We start from the raw sequence: 17,584 nt of genomic DNA on the forward strand, positions 1-17,584 counted from the left end.
GTCTCATTATAAGCATACTAATAATAAAAATATTTTACTTTTTTGAAAGAGATACAATGCAGAATGATAAATTATTACAAACTAAACGTTAGGACAATTATTAGCACAGCATATAGGAAGGGCTCTATCACACTGTCAAATATAGGTCTCCCACCACTATATTTGACATTAGAGTTGAAAGGGTAATATTGGATGGAAAATGCTTACAATGTTTTTCATCATAAACATTCGAACAGATTACTGATCCATTTCAAACTTTTCGATTTTAATCTCATTTTACAATTTAAAAAAAATATCGCAGTGTTTGACAGAACTTTGCTTTAATATTTTATGCAAACTCATGTCATTCAACTTGTCAATCAAAGATGACTACCCTAGTGACATTTCGGTGACTTCATATCCCTTCATAACATTTTTATTCGATATAGCATATTGGAAAGTGTTGGAGCCAAAGTTTGAAACTGTGACAGGGCATTTAGAAATGCTCACTTCATAATTTAAATCAAGAAATGCTTCGATCATTCACAACGCCCACATTTGTGATGATAGAAACCACAAATAAGGTGGTTTATAGAATTATTTATTCTAATGTGACGATTCAAGCTGAACAGATTCAGCACCCTAAGGGAAAAGCCAGGTCCACACTGGGCACGCAGAACTGCATCATTCAAAATTTTTTGTACATTTTTGTACGAAAAAGTGAGGAACCAAGGAAAAGGAAGAAACATGAAGCGAAGTATATGTATCGGTCTCCTATGGTTAGATGTTGTTATCTGGTGCCAGCTCCCTCAGTAAGACCACCCTCCCATAGAGAGCAGGTAAGTAGTGGACCATTAATCTGCAAATTATAAGGATGTATTTCCTAATTTTAAGACAGCCTTGTAGTATTAAATGGAGTAGTTACAAGTGACAGTCTCCATATAATTTCAACCAATTATTTAAAATATAATTAACCTCAGGACTTTTAAGCCTTCAGCCATTTGAATTCTACCTACGGAATTTATTCAAGGGAATTGTAATATGTTAACATGCAATTTTTAAGTAAGAATTATTTACCTTTACGCCGACTGCCAGTGCTCCCTCTGATTGCGCAGACCGCTGCCTCATCAATGCCTCAAATAAGTGTGTGTTACGAACGCACTGTCGGGGTGGCCTATTGCAGCATAGTGTTGCGAATTGAACGCACCACGACAGTATTGATAGCCGCCTATGTGGTTATTGACCTTGAAGATGTGTGTGTGTGCCTTTGTACGTATCCTTCTGTACTGAATTATTTTGTAAACTATGTATCTAATCATTGTGAAAGATTTTTTAGGTCGCAAATCACTATGCATAAATAAATGACAATTATCCACTGTACACTTAGGTCTCAAAACCAGGCTGAATGGCCTTCCCAGATACCTATGCACTTTGCACATGAAGACGTAGCCCTGGTGGTCCGTAGCCTCCCAGGGCCACCTCAGTCGTCGTTTCACCGGCACCGAGGCCGCACGTGTCCGTGCTCCTTCAGGAAATTCAACTTTTGCCGCCATCGAGTAGTTTTGCAATAGCGTAGGAAATATTGTTACGATTTACTGCGGGTTCGTAAAGGATAGCCCAATTAAAGATTTTATTACACAGTTTTATTGATAACTATACTACTTATGTCATTTACAATTAATCCTCCAAAATGGAAAATAATCAATTGCATTTAAAAATAACGTTGCTTCCCTAGTCAATGGTTTTTACAATCCACACACCTCGCTAGGCCGCACCTCTGGCGCAACTCTCGCCCCAGCACCCCTCGTGGGTCTCCGCCGCGGGGCTCCGTCGCCGCACTCCGCCGCCGCCGACGCACTTGCCTTCGCCGAGGATCCACTCGACGCCTTGCTCAGAACTTCGCTCGGAACTCCGCCGCGGGAAAACTCCCGACTTCACTCACTCACTCACTCCCTGCCCTGGAATCTTCGTCCAAGGACTTCGCCACTCTGCCGCACCCGCGGCACTATCGCCCCAGAAACTCCGCCGCAGGAAAGCTCCCACCTGAACTCTCTGTACTCACTCACTCTAGGCCGGCTTCCCGGGCACATATATAGGCCCAGAAACCTTCCAGAACTCCCGAGCGCGGCTGGGGCCAGTCGCGTCATTCCGCGCCGACCCAACGGCAGAAATCTCTCGAAACACATGTCGGTGGCTCGCATAAGTCCGCAGCTGTAAGGTGTCAGTTACGTGTCAAAGGCAGGGTGCCGCAAGGGTAGTGGTGGGAAGGAGGGGGGAAGGCGACAATTCTTGTTATCTTCCAGGCGCGCGCGGCGCATATCATGTTGCGGCAGCCGCCAGACAGCTCTGCACTTGCATGTGTCCCGGCCTTGCTCACGTTTCTAACAATATCTTAATCCATTTTCATCCTTGTCCATGGACGATCTCCGACAAAAATACCAGTCGCTTAACTAATCGTTTTTGCTTCTCCAGAGTGCATTTTAGCATCCTACATAATTTACTATATTTTTCAGCGAGCAACGCGTTGTGGACTCGCGTTTAGCTCAGGTAGCTAAGCCACAAGGCTTTCTCTAGTTTAGCCAGCACGGGGAAGCCTCCCGGTTGAAAGTTCCACAAACTTACTGATGAGGTATGCCTCTCGGAGTTGTGCAGAGGGCTAATTAGTGACCATGCAGTGTGCATACCTAGCTCAGCTCTTGTCCGAGCTTCAAGTGAAGGGTCTGTGCCCCGACATAATTCCTATAGCTTACAAGCTTTCAGTTGCGCCAAAGATGCTGAATGTTGTCTTTAGGGTTTTGTACTTTGCTCTTCCCATGGTTCATTGACATTGTACTAACTGTACCGCATGCACATAGGCCTATGATGTGAAAGAACATAGCACATCACGCGAATTAAGAGACAGTGCACAGGGACGAGCCTCTGGCTCCCGTGCAGTTCAGTCCTGTCAAGAGACAGTACCATGTTCGAGGGTATATGTGAATCTCATTAAAACATCAACCTCAATTGTGTGTGTTCTCTCTGCAAATTTGGCATCCTGAGTGGCCTACAACTCAAGGAGTGCTACCAAAAGAAATAATTCCCCTGTCTCAGCCATGCTGGCCAGGGACCCTTATTTGAATGTCTCGTGCTCTGATCGCCGATTGCGCTGCAAAGTGTTAGAGGGGCAGGTAGGATTATGTCAAACTTTTTGTTGTGGGTTTTGGCGGGAGGTGATTCTGTCCATCCTTCTTCCGGCAGTCTTCATCAGCTCATGGCCTGTTGTGGACATACTGTTCCGTAGGGAGGCAACATCTTTTTCTCAATGATTCATAACTCTAGTAACTGTAATTCAACGACCTAAAACTTTTTTCTAATTACTCCCCATGTGTCCTGGGTAACTTTGACTGTGAAAATCATAACCCGGCCATCTTAAACTTCACCTCGCTACATGACCAATCCACTTTAGAGTTAATCGCTTTTGGCACTGGCCGACTCCAGAGAACAGAGCTTTATTTAATTAGTCATGCATACGCCTGCCAGCCTCAAGCATAGTTTTCTTTAGTAATTAAAGGTCGAATCATGGTTCGTTCTGTAGAGTTCAATCCTTATTTAACAAAGGAATTTACAGGATTGACCGCCTCCAATCAAAACTATCCTATCTAATAAGACTGCCGCTAGGACCTCTGTAGTGTGTATCATCACTGACAACATGCTAAGTGTTTAAGTGTACCTAATGTGTAATTTGTTACACATGTAAACATAGTAACATGTAATTAAAACCGTGCATTTTTCATAGAACATCTTACAGTTATTCACAAGTTTTCACTAAAGTATTCTAGCTAGGCAACAACACACTATGCTGTCTAGGGAATGAACAGTACTGTAGCAGCTAGTTATTCAATCTTAAGTTACAGCCTACGAGCTCCATTCCTAAATCCTTAAGTCAAACCCAAAACAAAAGTGGAGCAATACATCAGCCATTATAACACCAAAGTCTTGTTATAGACTTTGTGCACATTTATGACTGCAACCACCACTTCCTTGGGCTTTTATATATTTAGCTCGCCAAATATAGTCTGGAGAAAGAGGCGATAACCACTTCCTGAGGAAGTGTCACTGGTTTCTGATAGCGCAGGACGGGAAGAGTATAAAATTGAATTATTGACCATTGTAAGCAAGCTCAGAATCAGTGAAGTTAGAAGATTCAACAGGTCATAATAGTGGAAACTAGTGACACCACCACACATGTAATTCATCCCGTTGACTCAATTTACAGTTTCTGGCTAATGAGCCAAGGGTCCCGGGTTCAGTTCCCTGTGCTGGGAAATCCCCCAGACCCCCGGAATTAGCCCTTTTATTATTACGTCCCCTGTAATATCAAAATTTCTTAAAATAAATGTGCAAAACCATCACAGAAATTTAAGTTGCAGTTTGGCTTGGAAAAATTATTTTAGTGTCCATTTTCAGTTCTTTTTTTCTCCAAGGGAGAGACCACATACCACTATTTTCTCTGGAGGCCAGCTACACACAGCTCTTGACTACCCAGGGAAGGTTCCTCACCAAAATATTAGGGTCCTGCTAACATGAATGGCCTGCAGCCCGGCAACTATCAATAAGGCCTGGGAGATACAATTTATGCCTTGACTTGCCAAACATCGGGATAAATAGTTAAAAATCAAAATTATACCGAAAAGATGGAAAAATCCAAGATGGCGGGGCTTAATCTTACTTAACAAATTTTCAGATTTTTTTTATTTTAAAGGGGGTGGGTAGCAGGCCCCCTTTCCCTTCGGTAGCTTGCATAATGTATGCAGCAATCTTGTGAACCAACTAACAAGAATACATGTGCTCTTCCAACAATTGGCTAGTTGAGTGTTTTAAGCAAAGGCTATTTTTATAAAATGTGATAATTCTTATGTAGATGTGTAATTACATAATTTTGTATGTTCACAGAAAGTCAAGACATTGAGTACAACTGTTTTACGAGAGCAAGTGTTTGAAATAGAAAACATATTCAATGTTTATGTGTCTCAAATTTAGTTTGAAACTATATTTACGCAAAGCACTTAACTCGCGTGTTATTAAAAACTACTGTGTAGTGTTGCACCTACCGGGGTACAACACTGGGCAAGACTACTTTTAAAAACCCATGCAACACCCACAATGCTGGATTCCATTTTGATACACAATATGGTTTATGTCTTTTGTTAAAGGAAATAGGTAATGTGTGTGCAGGATTTCTATGTGTAACGGAAAACTTAAAAAAAAATACTTAATTTAATCAAAACTAGTCTAATTTGATACTACAATGCATGAGTGTTTCAATTGTGTATCATTTATAAAATCTAATTACACTTTGTTCAAGACAAGGTGTCAGTTTTTTAAAATAAATAAATATATATATAAATGAAATATTCAGCTGTTTTAAGTTAGAATGTTTGCTGGAACACTTGTAAAAAAAGAAATGTCTTCACACTTGAAAAGAGTGTAAATACACATCATACGTGATGTTTATGATTATAATTTTCTGTGTGATCAAGTTGAGATTAATTTCAATATTCTACCCGGTATTCTGCACAGTAGAATATAAATGTAGATCACAAACGTTGATCTACATGGTATATTCTACTGACCTGCCCTTCTCAGACCTTAATATTTGTATAACAATAAATATAATCATTAATTCATATAAAGGAAGATGGAGGAGGAACAAATTACAAATTTATCATTGTTCAATTGGTTTTCTTTGAATTTAATAAGTACACAACTATTTTACAAACTTGGCTGCCAACACTGCACAATAAATATTACTGTGATGTACATGAAGAAACTTTCATTTTGGTCCTACATTAGCCATTTTACAGCTATGCAATCATTAGGTTACACTGATTGTGGTACCGAATAAAGAAAACATAGTGGTCTTTTGAGTATTATTTTTAAATACAGTAGCCTAATTTACAGTCAATGGCCTACAACAATAATAGCACAAATATTAGGGACAAAAATTATAAACTACAAGAAAAGTAACTTTGATTTCTGGAATATTTTTTCATTTAGCTACTATGAAAGTATTCATTTTCTTAAATACAATATTTGAAGCCATTAAAATTTAACAACATATTTTACATCATAACCACGGTACCTATACTAGAATAAAATTATAGCCAGAATATTTTATTTATTAAAGACAATTCATTTCATTTGTAATGAAAGAAATCTTTTAATGTAATGTACCTACATTGTACTAGCAATTTTTAAAACCACTTTTTTTTTGTTGCAATTAATCCTGTACATTTACAAAAAAAATTCTATAACCATGATGGTGTAAATAATACAGTCTTAGTGAAAAAGTATCCAACATTTTTTTTACTTACATAATTTTGTGTTTTTGCTTACAATTTTAAATAAGTTCTAAGGCTTACTTAGTAAACTGTTTACAAAAGTTTCTAACAATTTAATAAGTATTTTTAAATAGTTTTTAGAACACTAATGTCCAATACTTCGGACCTACCATGAAAAAAGACAATGTAATAGTGTAATAAACAGTTTTTAATTAACTTTTTTTGAGTAGCTTACCTTCATTGTTTAGGTTTTTGGGTTATCCAAATATTTATTTATTTGTTAAAGTTATCCTAAAAATGAAGAGTTTCACAACAACACATACATAAAAATGACTTTTAAGATTCTTGAATTATTACACAAAGAACTTTTACAAACAATTAATGAAAGTTGTAGTACTGATTTGTACCCTCAAGCAAAAACACCAAATTATAAAAGAAAATTCATTTCCGTCGATACCCCATTAAAGTGTAGTCGTTTTTTTTCCTGAAAAAATAGCCTTCATATAATAGCGATGAAAAATTTTAAATAACAGTTATGAAAGTTACATTTATGCACGACGGTAAAAGTTTAGGTTTGGTACACAATTTAAAAAAAAAATAAATTAATTAATGAGCATAGAAGTTACAAGTGCCAACAACAAAAAATACCAAAAATCAAAGTCACTTATTGCCTTGAGGTTGAAATATCAACTTCCAGAACAAATCGGCTTGAAGCTAAGGTACGTTGAAATTGCATGGTCTTAAGCACGTGAGCCTTCCCACTGCACTTGAACAGACTAAAGTCATCTAATTGATGACACTGGGCACTTCTCAGCATTGATGCACTGTTTGTCATGCATGTGAAGTCCAAGATAAAGTTGTTTGCTCAAACAAAGGTGATCTCAATATTGACAATAAATTTCACTACTAAAAAAAATCACTATAAAAGATACAGAAACAACCAACCTCCCCCAACAGTACAAAAAGTTGCTGTGTTTGCACTCACACTGATAATTAATCCACTGCCTGGTAATCATACACTTCTATCCTTAAACTTGCTTTGTTGTTTCATGCACTTATTTTTTGCTTTAAACTTCTTTCTAATCCATGCAAGTCCCGTAGTTAAAAAAAAAGTTTTAACATCAGAACTTTTTCTTTCTGGGGGCAAATACTTTTGTTTTGATTTTTGCTGTGAATTTAGATTTTTAATATTGTGGTAATACCAATACCTTAACATAAAAATGTTATTTTGTAACATAAAATTTAAAACTGCTTAAGCAACACTTTTTTTAATACAAGCCTAAATCAAGCTTTCCAAAACCAAAATTTGAAATTCCAAATATATCTTAATGCTACCTAAACAGGACGTCCATTCCCAGACTATTCCTTGATTTTCAAGAAATTCTAAATCCTGCGAAAATTACAGGTTTTCCGTGTTTTGCGCCATTCTAGACAACCTAGTAAATTGAACTTAACATGCTGGTTTGAAAAATAAATCTTGATTTTCAGTGGGTTAGTTGTGATACAATGATCTATAAAAGAATAAAGCGCAGGGGCAAAATAAAGTGCCTGCCCCACCACTAAGATCAACGCTTTAGCAATTTGCCCCCTTCTTCACATTGCTGTTCCAACTACCATGCTTCTAGCCTAAATAGTACCATGCCATGCTTTTAGCCAAAGTTTAAGCCTTACTTATTTATAATTATGTAATAATTTTCACTGCTGTGCATGTGACTCGACTCAATGCGGCGATACGAGTTGAAACAGACAAGTGCATCTGCATGCGCACGTGAAAGTGCGTGTGTGCGTGTGTGCGTGCGTGTGTGTGGTTAAAAAGGACAGACGTACGAGACTAAGTTTCTCTTTGCACAAGTGACAGTGGATCCAAGAGGCCTGCCTCTGAAGAGTACATTTCTGTTGAAAATACAGAACCAAGCAAAGTTACAAGTGTCAACCTTCCACAACTGTAAACAATTTATTACTTAACATCTGTATATATACACATTTTAAACACTCCGCTTGTAATTGATTTCACATTACACTTAAATAGATTACTGTTACAAATCAAATACAAGGGTCAGAAGATGATGAAATCTCCACTATCAATTAACTTGTTAAACAATTTTGATCAAATTTTAGCTTGATTGTTGTAACAAGGGCAAACCATTTGCAATCTGAATAATGTCTTTAAAATGAATTTTGAATACTTTCTGATAAGTGCATATATGCTAGGAACTACTAACTTAAAACACTAAAAGCAGAAAAATTATTAGTTTTACCTACAATTTCACAATACACGTTGACCCCAGAAAAACTGTTATTATTATCAACTAAGAAATAATTCTTTTTAGAAAAAACTGTAAAGCAATTACTCGTCTACATGCAAATGGATGTATGAGTTTGTGAGATTTTATGTTAAGTATTTGAGACATGTGTTCTTAAATAATGGAGTTTAATGTTTAGCCAATAAAATAAGGTAAATAGCTGATCCCAAATATTTTTTTATATCTGGATTAAAGTAAATAAAATAAGCAAACATGTGTGGTTTGGTTTTCTTACAAATTTTCATAATAAAACTACATTTGAAAAATATAGTCTTAACCAGGCTGAAAATCGTTAGCCCTGAACCAAGAATATAAACAGGTCATGCTCATTAAAATAAAATAGTTTGTTAAATATGCAGGGTTCTGTGTGTATTAGATCACAATGCTTGCTTGGTGTGTACACATGTCAATGGTGCAGCGAATGTAACTATGCACTTGCAGCAGTGACTTTAATGGACTTAATGGACAGTCGTAAATTCAGCGTCATAATCAAGCTAAGTCCTTTCGAACTAATTTACAAAGGCAGATAAACAATATTATAGCAGAAATAAATTTAAAAATCTTCACATTACTGGGTACTCAAGACACATCATCAGCAAAAAAAACATCAAGCTAAGTAGGTACTATCTTAACATTGAAAATGTTGTCTCTAGAACTTTTATCATCCACTCCTGTTTAATTACTTCTATGTCTGAAAATAATTGCTCAAAAAAAAGGTGTAGAAATATTTTTTTCTGTGAAAGTAGCCTATATCTACATCAAAATAATTTCTACAGATAAATGTGATTTAGCACAGACACAAAATCAAAATAAAAAAATAGAACTTAACATAAAAAATAAACACTTAATATTTATAATACTGCATTCTTATTTTTTAAAAATTAACTTCAATATTTATCACAATATTTATGTGTTTGGCATCATACATTCGTATTCAAACACAAAAATCACATTGAAAAATAGTACTTTGCCATCAATTCACATTAATACAGCAATAATTATGGACACAGAATTTCAATTGTATATTTAATAAATATGACTAACACATTCTGAAATTTTTCACCATTCTGCGAATAACATTCTTGAAACATCAACAACAACACAAAATCAGTTAGATTATTTTTTAAACTATATCTATTCCTACAATGGGACGAAACTAGTGCCAGGTGCACTACAGAGATCTGTCATAAATCTATTGCTCCATGAAATACAGTTTCTTTATCGAGGAGCAGAAACTAACCTTAACTACAAATGAAACATCTCTCCCCCCCTCAGTCAAAAATAAATCTTAAAATTTCTCAGTTTTCAAAATGAAAAATAATAAATAAAAATTACAAAAAAAATCTTATGAAAATAAGGAAAATTTTCATTCATAGTTTTACTGGCATCTGATCCCATTTTGCTAAACTTTTAAGAAATGGGACAAAATCTTTGTATAGAGTTTGGAAGGAATTAATGCATGCCACATTTGAATCATGAAATATATTTTTTGCAAATTTAACAAGAAAAGTGATGCTTTAAATACACTCAATTCTTAGTTTCTACATATTTCAATTTCCTAGAGCCAAACATACTTAAGAACTTTGTGTAAAAACTTTGGCAAACTAATAAGGGCAAGGAACATATGTTACTAATAAGGATATTAAGAAGAATGCTTGCAACAATTATATACCTTAAATTTTGTTAACCATATGTCTCACACTCTAATGCCCACATTGCAGACAACGTTCGACAAACCCCTCGTACCTAACGACTGCTGCGTCAAACCCACAAAGGGTCGGTTTAGCAATATCAGCCTCAATATGAGGCAAAAATACTCGTACGCAACGGAGAGAGAAAGATATAGAGAGAAAAAACCGCAATGGTAACAAAACAAATAACACTTTGACGACACGCTGGACGAAAATGATCTGAGAACGAAATTCGACTCGTGTTGAATTTGCAGGAAAGCGTGGGGGGAGGGCTGCAAGCAAAGCTACACGGTAACGGGCGGCTTCAGGTCCTTGTTGACGACGTAGAACTTGTACTTGTGGCCGAACAGGCCCCAGATGACGGCCACGTTCTCGATGAGCACGTTGAAGGGGATGGTGGCGAGGGCCCCGCAGATGCACAGCACGAAGCGCACCAGCCCGACGCGGTACAGCGAGAAGGACTTGACCACGCCGAACACGTACATGTAGATGTTGACGGCGCCGATGAAGGCGCACACGAAGTCCATGAGCGGCGGGCAGGGGATGGGGCAGAGCCCCGCGAGGACCACGTTGGACGTGGACAGCGGCAGGGTGACCCAGGAGTAGCACGAGATGGTGAGCAGCAGCTTGTGCCGCACGGGGATCTCCTTGGAGTGAACCACCAGCAGGATGCCCTGCAGCCAGCGCTTGCGCTGCTGCACGAAGTCCCACAGCGTGAACGGGGACTTCTCCCACATCTCGCCCTCCACGAAGTTGAAGGAGAAGCCCTCGCGGTGGGCGCGCATCGCGAAGAAGCAGTCCTCCGCCACGGAGCCGTCCAGGCCGTTGTCGAACGACACGTGCCGCTCCGCTCCAACCTGCAACAACGAGCACCTTCCTCAGAACCATCCGCACACCAACTTTCATCACTGCTTCCTTGATCACATCGCCTACACTCGTGCTTGAGGTGAATCCATCCACCAACCCCAAAATATTTCCATCTGGAGAGATCAGTTTAGTTACCAAAAAGTCTCAGCAGCCTTCTTCATTGCAAGGATCCCCATATTCCAGTGTGATCCACATAACGAGATCCTAACTTTAAACTAGCCACCGTGCCTGCTCCCCAATCCACCAAATAAACACATCATTCCTGACCAAAAGGATGTGAGCCTACTCGATTCGACCTATCATCGCAGTCACCAGAACCTCTCATAACAGTGTAACCAAATTGTAAGATTTTACAACAACAATGAATTTAAAGTAGACTGTTAGCAAATTTACACCTGTCTAGCTAAAATAATTTTACACACTACCGACTCACGTAAAAATCGTGAACACTTAATCAGAAATTACTGTTTAGTCATTAAACTAACTTAAAATTAGGAGGCAAGTGATAACGAATTCTGCCAGTGCAACGCTAACTGTTTTTAAAAATCAGAACTGAATATTCTGCTAATACTGTTTTAGGCACCCTACTGTCTGCATTCAACTTCAATTCAACTCACAAAAAACCACCAAATACAACCATACCACTTGGATTAAATACTTGTTTGAGCATCATATCTTGGGATTGCCCACTGAAAGGATCCAGAATTTTCCAGCAAAGCGATGTTATATATTATATAAACGCTTCTGTTACATCTGCTAATTTCTCGCACACACTGTTGTATATATGACTTAAATTAAAAATGTTCAAGTAATACTATTGCCTTTCGTGATATGGAGCACCCATTGTTTTAAGGTATGATACATAGTTTCCAACGAGATCATCGTTCTTGTTGGATTATTCCCGGAATCTTTCGACACCAACCACGAGGATACTTTTTTGGCATTTATCTATCTGCATGCTGAAGAAGTTGTGAAAAATTCACATCTTTGATATAAGATAAGAACTATGAAACCACCAACTCTCAAAAATTGTGACTATGTTACACTGAATTGTTATATATTTTAACTATAACCTGCATCAGATAAAGTAAGCTTAATCTCAGCCAGGACATCTGGCAACTGCCATAATCGAAGCTGCCAGGTTACATAACACACACTTCATCCAAAGCGTGCCGTGAAGAAATACTATCAACGTCGAACAGATGGTGCCAGTTGCAAACCATAATAATTTCGAGGCATCAATTATACATGTACAGCACACACTGCCACACAATTGTCTTACAGGCTACTGACTGTACCATTTAGGAACATCCATGCCAATGTTTTGAACTCATCAGTTGGCGATTGAAAAATCAAACCACCCGTGTTAGCTTTCATGCAAGAACCCAATACTTTATATCAATAATTCGGTTGTCTTCCAATTGTTATTTCCAGGCAACGGTCATATCTTCCTTCACAAACACAAAACATTCCCGCCCAAAGCGTGGTAACAAGAAAAAGTTGGTAATATAATAAACATAAATAGGTACAAAAATTTTGCTTTCAACTATAGAGAAAACAGTACTCACCCAATTCGTTAGTGTTTAAACCAACTGTAATGAATACGTTTAGCGCTTCTGACTTCTTCCCGATACAGAAACAGTTTTCTTTACCATATATATTAACAAGACCAAAATGTGAGCGAGTCTCATTACTCGCCAGAGATGTGTAACATCTAACGTCAGTAACGAGCCAATTCATGTGTTCTCATGTTGCAAATACACTTATAATACCAAAACTCGGACATGAAATCTAACGCAGAATTCTTTAAAATAATGCCGAGCGTGATAAATATACGCAACTGGTGTTCTCAACTACATTTCTGAACCAGAATGACACGTTATTTCCGCACCCGCCGCTAGAATTCGCTGCCGGAGCAGCTACGTCGACTACTGAATCATTTGATTAGCAGAACAAAAATTTAAACAATATAATGAAAAGTCTCCCATAAAAGAGAAAAAAAAAAAGATTCTGGGCCTGATTGTCGACAAAGGAATTTTATTAAAATAGTGCCCATCAGGTTTAAAATTCAATAAACAGTTGATACCAAGCAGTTTCCCATTAGGTGTGTAAACTTTTGGTTCGCACCATCCCCCAAAGATGGCAGCACCATAGTTACACATTTCCGTTCCACGCGACTTCCGTTACATTCACAAAACTGCTACTACATAATGCCGTATACCGAGAGCTAAGATGTTACAAAAAAAATTCAAAATGCCGAACTTACCAACTTTCCTCAAAAATCTACACCCGAGTGCCCATATCGGCCTCGGTCTTAATGTAATTACAGTACTGAAGTTTATAAAGGTTCAATTTAAAGAGATTGATATTTTTTCCCCCACCGGTATGCTGCTATTGAAAATTGCAACTTTGTGTAATAAACTGAGCTTCCTGTTTTCTTAAAATGAAGTGGGTGACTTTAAATACAGTAATATCTAATATATATTTACTACGTAAAGAGTGCATTCTTCCCTGAAAGTACGTAGTGGGCCGAATCAACCAACCAGAAAAACCTATTTACGCTTTAAAATGAAATTTTCATATTATAATAAATATTGGTGCCCTAAATACTTGCAGGGAATGTTTTCAAAAGAAAAAAAAAAACCACCTAATGTTACCATCACATTTGTAAGCAAACATTATTTGTAACCAACATAAAAAAAACATAGAAATAATAATACTTAAGTTTGTAAAACACCTCAGGCCACCTAAAATTACGTCTGTCTAAAAAAAAACCTACCATATCGGTATTAAGTCACTAATAAAATTATGAAGGCCAATGATTAATTTGCACAAAAAACAGTTTCTATCATAACAAAAAATACCTTCAACATTACTTAATAAACATAGCTTTCAAACACGTCGAATGCTACTGAAATTACAAATTGATTATGCAAGAGATATTGGTTTGGGTTAAGAAAGATTAGGGTATGCATGTATTCAATTTATGTTTAGGTTAATACAATATATGCACTTTCCTTTTTTAATTCTCAGTCATATGTGGCTGAGAATACATGTACGCACAGATAAGTTTAGTACCTAATAATGTTCGCAGGCTTTCACGGCCATTGTCTGAAGTTACTGCTCCCTGATGATGACGACTGCAATGTCCACCGAAACGTCGGTGAATTATTCGCCAAGGACGCGGCTACAACCCAGAAGCCAAGTTACTTCAAGTTTAGTACCTGTTGTCAAGTAGTGAACCTCGTATTTTAAAATGTTAACGTAAATGCTGTGTGCAATTAAACAATTGCACAATAAATTTGTTAACACTCCCTTTCTCTCCATTGTTCAAACTTCCTACTCATTGTAGAGGTAAACATAAGTAGCAATTCTCTCGTGCTACGAAAGGCATAATTATCTTATCCCTTTTTATCTAATCGTCACTCAAGTCACTATAAGATATCCTCAAGGCAACGTGCTAGCCCATGACGGGCGTCCGAGCTAGTGATAGCGAGTACTTCAAACACGGTCTCGGCGCCGGGACTAGAACAGGAAGCCACTGCTGCTGGCCACCGCTCTGTGTTTACAGTTTTACATAATGCATTTATTGCAGAATTCAGGCATGGGGAAAGGTTACAGTCATAATCATGTTTCACGATATGGTATGGCACAGCCGCCAAGTCGAATCGACCGACGGCAGAGACGGCGGGCACTGCACGTTGACGACGGGGAAGCCTAAGATGTCCATCAAGTTCTGTCCCTGTCCGAACACGCCCGAACAATTCACCTTCGGCCAACCTCGGGTTTATATATATATATATTATTCTCTGTCTATTTTAATGTAGCTATACTAACCTAACTAACCGTCCATGGTGTTTTAAAGTGTTTTAATGTAGCTAACCTAACCGACCACTTTTAATACTATTTGAATTCATTTTTCCTGCGCAAAAATAAAACAAATCCCGAGGTTGGCCGAAGGTGAATTGTTCGGGTGTAATCGGGAATGGCAGAAGTTGATGTGCATCTTAGGTCTCCCTTGACGACGGGACACAGCCCCAGCAGAGCGTGAGAGGGGGGGGGGGGAGGAGGCCTGACCCCCCTCCTCATCCACTCCTCTGCCTAGAGGGCCCTAGGCGAACCCCGGCGGCCAACACAGACCACTCCAGCTAGGGTTACCAGACGTCCGGCAAAAGGAGGACATGTCCTTTTTATGTATTTTTTTTTGCGTCCGGCCGGATTTTCCTTAATGCTCCAAAATGTCCGGCTTTTTTATAAAGTGAGATAATTCCTGCAGTTACACTCTGAGTAAAGCGCGCGGTGCGCACTAATGCGCTGTCCGCAGAGTCACCCCACTAGTAAGTAGTTATATGACAGCTTGACAGGTAACAGCACATGCAGAAGCACGTGTTTTTAATATGCGTAGTTTGTTTGATTCTTTATACTGAAACTGTATTAAATGCCAAAACATTGTAAAATATCGTACTCCATTGTAATTAATTCATGGCTTTTTAAGAAAATATATTGTCCTCCTTTTTAGTGAAATGTCCTCCTTTTGCGATATGAATGTCCTCCTTTTTTATTATCAGTGTCTGGTAACCCTAACTCCAGCTCGACTACAAGACAACACCCAGGCGCAGACTGGCTAGCGCTCAGCGGGGGCCCTGGTGAACCTCGTGACTCCGCCACATTCATCCACGCAACCAGACCACCAGCATTCCACCACAGCCGGAAAAGGCCAAACAGCCACCCCCCTAACACAAACTCCAGAATCATTCACACCCAAACACATGAAAAACGTACACACAGACACATCGTCGCCTGAGAATTGGAGTGTTCTATGTCCATTGAAGTCGGAACTAAGATATAGGCATTTGAAAGTTCAAATAACTATGAATATCATGACATAGAACAAAATAATATTGGTCTTAAATTAAGAACAAACATTTTTATGTGCGTAGACGTGTGTGGATATAGTACAAATGAATACTAATATTAATTTCGTGTCCATAGCATAAAAAACCTAAAAAGTGGACATAGAACACTCCAATACTCAGGCGGCGACATGCCGAGAGGTGATGGGCGGCAGCCCGCGAGCCCCCTGGATCGATGCCAAAGACAGTCACAGACAGTCACAGACAGGCAAAGACAGACAATGACGACGGTGTCAGGTGCGCGACGCCACTGGTCGCTGACAGTGCCGTCCGCACCAGCAACTGATCCGAGCCACAGCAGAGCGGCTGACGCCCCACGAGTCGCTATCAGCCGGCAGTGGGCGGGGCTCGTCAAGTCGTCACGACACCGCCGGGCATCCCGTGGATACCAACACAACATTCACACACGTTGAAAATGGAATTTGCTCCTTACTGCGGATACAGTTTTCTTTTAAAAAAATAAAATCATTACAACAAACACAGGCACAAGTTGTATTTGTCATAAAAAAAAAAAACCCCTGTAAAATTGCCAAAATATATTTGATTTCGAGAATACGTACAAATCGTCCAGGAACGTTTATTCCCGGGAGCAATTTTTATGTGTAACATATCCAATTGTATTTCAACGCAAAAAAAAAAATGTTGAATATGTTTGTGATTTGAAACTGTACAATCGCCACAATATTTTTGACACGAGCAATTGTTCCGAGAAACTTATCCAATTGTATTTTAATGTAAACTATTGAAATAAAGTAAGCATTTAAATGTGTTTGTGATATGAAACTGTACCATAGCCAATATATATATAATTTTTAAAATATGAATTGTAAAATGATATATAATGGGCACGCGACAAGGAACAATTACCCCGGAATCAGGCGTCAGGGTATAATTATAAGCCCGAGGTGTGCTCAACATATCTTTTTGCTTTTCCATTTACTGACATCTTATAGACAACCATTTCGTCCTTGTTAATCGGCATTACCTGATTCGCTCACTTCTCGCCTAGCTGGGCATCGCTGGCTCGCGGTCGTAGAGGGCGTGTCCAAGTAACTGTGGGCCAATCATGAACCCGGGATCTTCGCCCCTGGCCACAGGCCACAGTTGATTCCTGCCCGGGGACGCACCACAACGCCGAAATACCACAACGCCGAAATGCCAAATTGACCACAACGCCGACAGCTAGAAAACTGCTGTGTTCCACAACGTCGAAATACAACGCCGAAAAATGTCATTGCAGGACTGCCACAAAGGTTAGGTTAGGTTAGGTTAGGTTAGGTTAGGCTAGGCTAGGTTAAGTTAGGTTAGATTACGCTAGGATAGGTTAGGTTATATTACGCTAGGCTAGGTAAGGTTAGGTTTGATTGTGGTATTTCGGCGTTAAGGTACATTTAAGAAACACACACAAATTAATTCAGTTGTTATTTCGGCGTTGTGGTACACAACAGTTTTCTAGCTGTCGGCGTTGTGGTCAATTTTGACATTCGGCGTTATGGTATTTCGGCGTTGTG

The 17,584-nt window shown here is 38.7% G+C and overlaps 1 protein-coding gene across 1 annotated transcript in view; it reads right to left on the minus strand.

Moving 5' to 3' along the window:
- Window positions 1–5,679: 5,679 nt before the first annotated feature.
- The window catches only part of LOC134536951 (beta-1,4-mannosyltransferase egh), a 120,334-nt gene continuing 108,429 nt past the window's right edge, over window positions 5,680–17,584 (minus strand). The window contains exon 3 of the mRNA XM_063377062.1: window positions 5,680–11,150. Within this exon, the coding sequence (XP_063233132.1) occupies window positions 10,578–11,150 (573 nt within the window). The 3' untranslated portion in view covers window positions 5,680–10,577. The remainder of the gene's footprint in view (window positions 11,151–17,584) is intronic.

Source organism: Bacillus rossius, chromosome 11, assembly GCF_032445375.1.
Source record: "Bacillus rossius redtenbacheri isolate Brsri chromosome 11, Brsri_v3, whole genome shotgun sequence".
Taxonomy (NCBI): Eukaryota; Metazoa; Arthropoda; class Insecta; order Phasmatodea; family Bacillidae; genus Bacillus; species Bacillus rossius.